This window comes from Oryctolagus cuniculus, chromosome 8, assembly GCF_051225735.1.
Source record: "Oryctolagus cuniculus isolate XC-2025 breed Fujian yellow rabbit chromosome 8, ASM5122573v1, whole genome shotgun sequence".
Classification (NCBI taxonomy): domain Eukaryota; kingdom Metazoa; phylum Chordata; class Mammalia; order Lagomorpha; family Leporidae; genus Oryctolagus; species Oryctolagus cuniculus.
In genome coordinates, this window is record NC_142874.1 from 7,485,988 (window position 1) to 7,490,226 (window position 4,239).

Below are 4,239 nucleotides of genomic sequence, written 5' to 3' on the forward strand. Positions count from 1 at the left end.
AGGTAGAGTTACAGACAGTGAGATGGAGAGACAGAGAGAAAGGTTCACTCCCCATATGGCCACAACAGCTGGATCTGAAGCCAGGAGCCAGGTGCTTCCTCCTGGTCTCCCATGCGGGTGCAGGGGCTCAAGCACTTGGGCCATCCTCCACTGCACTCCCTGGCCACAGCAGAGAGCTGGACTGGAAGAGGAACAGCCAGGACTAGAACCAGCAGCCATATGGGATGCCACGGTCACAGGTGGAGGATTAACCTACTGTTCCACAGTGTCAGTCCTGTCCATTTATTCATAAATATTCCATCAGGCTTATGATTTTTCCTTATATTTGGTCCTGTAGATAGTTTGATATGTTTGCCTGTAAGTATTTATTTCATTCTTTGCTGATGTAACTGGTAATGTTTTTGAAATTTCAAATCCCAATTGTTCATAGCTAGAACAAGAAAACAAATGAGTTTCAGATAATAACCTTGTGGTTTACGGTTCAAATGTAATTGCTGATTAGCTTCTGGGTTTTTTGTTGAGTCCTTGGGATTGTCTTCATAAGTAGTTACATCATCTGTCAACAATGACAGCTTGATATTTCCTTTGCCAACATGTATGTATTGTATTTCATTGCATTAGCTGTGGCTTCCAGTAGCATGCTAAGTAAGAATAATGAGACATCACTGCTTTATTCTCCACTGTAGGGAGAAATGATTTAAAACCTAGCCATAGGCCGGCGCCGTGGCTCACTAGGCTAATCCTCCACCTTGCGGCGCCGGCACACCGGGTTCTAGTCCCGGTCGGGGTGCCGGATTCTGTCCCTGTTGCCCCTCTTCCAGGCCAGCTCTCTGCTGTGGCCAGGGAAGTGCAGTGGAGGATGGCCCAAGTGCTTGGGCCCTGCACCCCATGGGAGACCAGGAGAAGCACCTGGCTCCTGCCATCGGATCAGCGCGGTGCGCCGGCCGCAGTGGCCATTGGAGGGTGAACCAACGGCAAAGGAAGACCTTTCTCTCTGTCTCTCTCACTGTCCACTCTGCCTGTCAAAAAAAACCTAGCCATTTAGTGGGACGTGTGCCATAGATTTCTCTTTTGTAGATGTTTCTTATCAAGTGGAGGAAGTTAAAATTCATTCTTAGTTTATAAGTGTTTTTACTTTGAGTGTTGAATTTTCTGGAATGAATTTCCAAATCTACTAACATAATCAAATAATTCCTTCTTATATGTAATAACATGTAGATTGATTTAAATGTTTAAACAGTGTAGCATAAATATAAAAATTCTGCTCAGTCATGGAGAAATGTTGTTTTTATACATTATGTATTTTATTAAATATTAGATTGATGACTTTAAAAACTTACCCATTGAGAGCTGAAGAGGCAGAGGAATAAAATATACAGTGTTCCCGCTCTCTTTGCCGCATCTACTGCGAGAATGAAGACCATTCTCAGCAATCAGACGGTCGACATCCCAGAAAATGTCGACATCAGTCTGAAGGGGCGCACAGTCATTGTGAAGGGGCCCAGAGGAACCCTGCGGAGGGACTTCAACCACATCAATGTGGAACTCAGTCTCCTGGGAAAGAAAAAGAAGAGGCTCCGGGTTGACAAATGGTGGGGAAATAGAAAGGAACTGGCAACTGTTCGCACGATCTGTAGTCACGTACAGAATATGATCAAGGGAGTTACACTGGGCTTCCGATACAAGATGAGGTCAGTGTATGCTCACTTCCCCATCAACGTGGTTATTCAAGAGAATGGGTCTCTTGTTGAAATTAGAAATTTCTTGGGTGAAAAGTACATCCGAAGGGTTCGGATGAGGCCAGGTGTTGCCTGTTCAGTGTCTCAAGCCCAGAAAGATGAATTAGTGCTTGAAGGAAATGACATTGAACTTGTTTCAAATTCAGCTGCTTTGATTCAGCAGGCAACAACAGTTAAAAATAAAGATATCAGAAAATTTTTGGATGGTATCTATGTCTCTGAAAAAGGAACAGTTCAACAGGCTGATGAATAAGACCTAAAAGTTATCCGGCTGCAGAAACAAGAACCCAGATTGTGTCTTGTGGTATTTTAATAATGCAATAAAAGATTATTGATTTGAAAAAAAAATATACAGTGTTCCCATCCACTGTTTCATTCCCTAGATGTCTGCAATAATTGAGACTGTGTCAGGTCACAGCCAGGAGCTGGAATCTGAATTCAGGTCTTACATGTGGGTGAAGGAAGCCTTCACCTGCCGCCTCCTGGTGTGTGTGCATACCTACGAAGCTGGAATTGGGAGCAGAAAAGGGCCTGAAACCTCATCGGCTAACAATAAGATCAGCAGAGCAATGCAAAAAAGGGAGAAAACTCTGAAACAGGAGAAGCAATTGAGGCCTTGGCATGGGTTACAGTTCCCAGTTCAGAACCTTTATGTGTAAACTGGGCTTATGGCTTTTGTTTTCAGACTTGATGGGATTTAAGTTAAGATTCCAAGAGTCTTTTTGCTTTATTCATAGATGGTAATGAATTAACTCTCCTTGTCTCTTTCGCCTTCTATCCTCTGGCTCCTGAAACTAAATTTGGGACATCTCAGGTTTTGTTTTTCTATCACCTGTAACTTCAGCTCCCTGATGGATCTATGAGAAAAGTTGTATTTTTTTCAGCTTTACCTTGAGAGAAGATAGAATTGAAGATTTACACATCTTTACAGTTTGAAGCTCAAACCTTAAAGTTTTTATCATTTTATTTATTTAGAGAATTTATTTCTTTATTTTCATTTCATTGCAAAGGGAGAGAGAGAAAGAGAGTGAGAGAGAGAGAGGGATCTTAGATCCATCTACAACATTTTATTTCAAATGGAGGGAGCGAGGGAGGGAGAGATAGATGTTGATATCTTAGGTCCACCTACAACAGTGAAGGGTGGACCAGACTGAGGCTAGGAAGCCAGAATTCAATCTTGGTCCCCCATGTGGGCCACAGGATCCTGGACACTCAAGCCATCACCTGCCGCCTCCCATGGTGTGTGTTAGCAGGAAGCTGGATCAGAAGAACTGTACGCAGGATTTGAACCAGGCATTCTAATGTGGGATGTGGGCACCCAAGCGGCATCTTGCCCATCACAGCAAGAGCTCATTGCAGAAGTCAGTTTATCAAATTCTAATGATTTTCTGGTGTTAGTGTCCATGCCAAAAAAGCACCAAGTATTACTTTAAAACCTAAGATATTTGTTATCTGCTAACTTGTGTTGTAAAATGTCAGAAAGTTAACAGGAGCATTCAACTAGAACAAATGAGATATTCTATTCAAGTTTTCTCTATGGAAACACAGCCTCTACACCACATCTGGATGGAATGTTTGCTTTTGCCATACATCTTGGATACCGTTTGGTTGTTTTAAACTAGGTCACCAAGCTGTGAGACTTTTGAATAATGACAATGTTTCATGTACCTTTTGGTTTTTATTCCTAGTAGAGTACTAGATTATTCAGAGGATTCAACAAAGTTTGTTGAAAGAGCCATTGGCTCTATATTAAAAATTCTGAGAAATGACTATGTCCTATCATCTTTATGTTCTACTTCTCCATCAAGCTATATAGTTACGTTAGATAAAGAATATATATAGAGAGAAGTGAATAGATATAATTATCTGCTTTAAACCTTAAAAATGAAATACGGTGAAGTAATAAGTTCCTCTATGGTACAATTTTAAGAGTTTTTGAATTAGATATGCTTGGACATGAATTCCAGGTCCAGTCTTTTCTAGTGGGTAATCTACAGTCTTCTTTATTTAACTTTCTTATTGTGAAATAAAGATAGTAATTTGACTATAATTTTGTTATGAATTAAGGTGGAAATATTTTATGTATTTATTTGTTTATTTGAGACACAGAGAGAGAGAGAGGGTGAGAGAAAGTGATAGAGAGAGGGAGGGAGGGAGGGAGGGATGGAGGGAAAGAGACAGAGAGAGAGAGAGAGAGAGAGAGTGCACTTTCAGCAACTGGTTACTCCCCAGGGCCCACAACAAATAGGACTGGGTAAAACCTGAAGCCAGAGGCTAGGAACATAACCCAGGACTCTCTTGTGCATGGCAGAGACCAATTACTTGAGCTATTCCCTGCTGCCTCCCAGGGTCTGAATTAGCAGGAAGCAGGAGTGAGAAGCCAGAGATGGGAATCAACCCAGGCATCGCAGTTATCGACATGAACATCGTGCCTGCTAGAGTAAATGCCTGCTCCAATAATATTTTAATATCTAATGCCACTGGGTGCATATTTGATGCT

The 4,239-nt window shown here is 41.7% G+C and overlaps 1 protein-coding gene across 1 annotated transcript; it reads left to right on the forward strand.

Moving 5' to 3' along the window:
* The first annotated feature begins 1,381 nt into the window (after positions 1-1,381).
* On the forward strand, positions 1,382-2,087 carry LOC100347148 (large ribosomal subunit protein uL6). Its single transcript, XM_051848314.3, has one exon. It carries the CDS (start codon positions 1,414-1,416, stop codon positions 1,990-1,992), a length of 579 nt encoding a protein of 192 aa, XP_051704274.2. The 5' UTR covers positions 1,382-1,413; the 3' UTR covers positions 1,993-2,087.
* Positions 2,088-4,239: the final 2,152 nt, after the last annotated feature.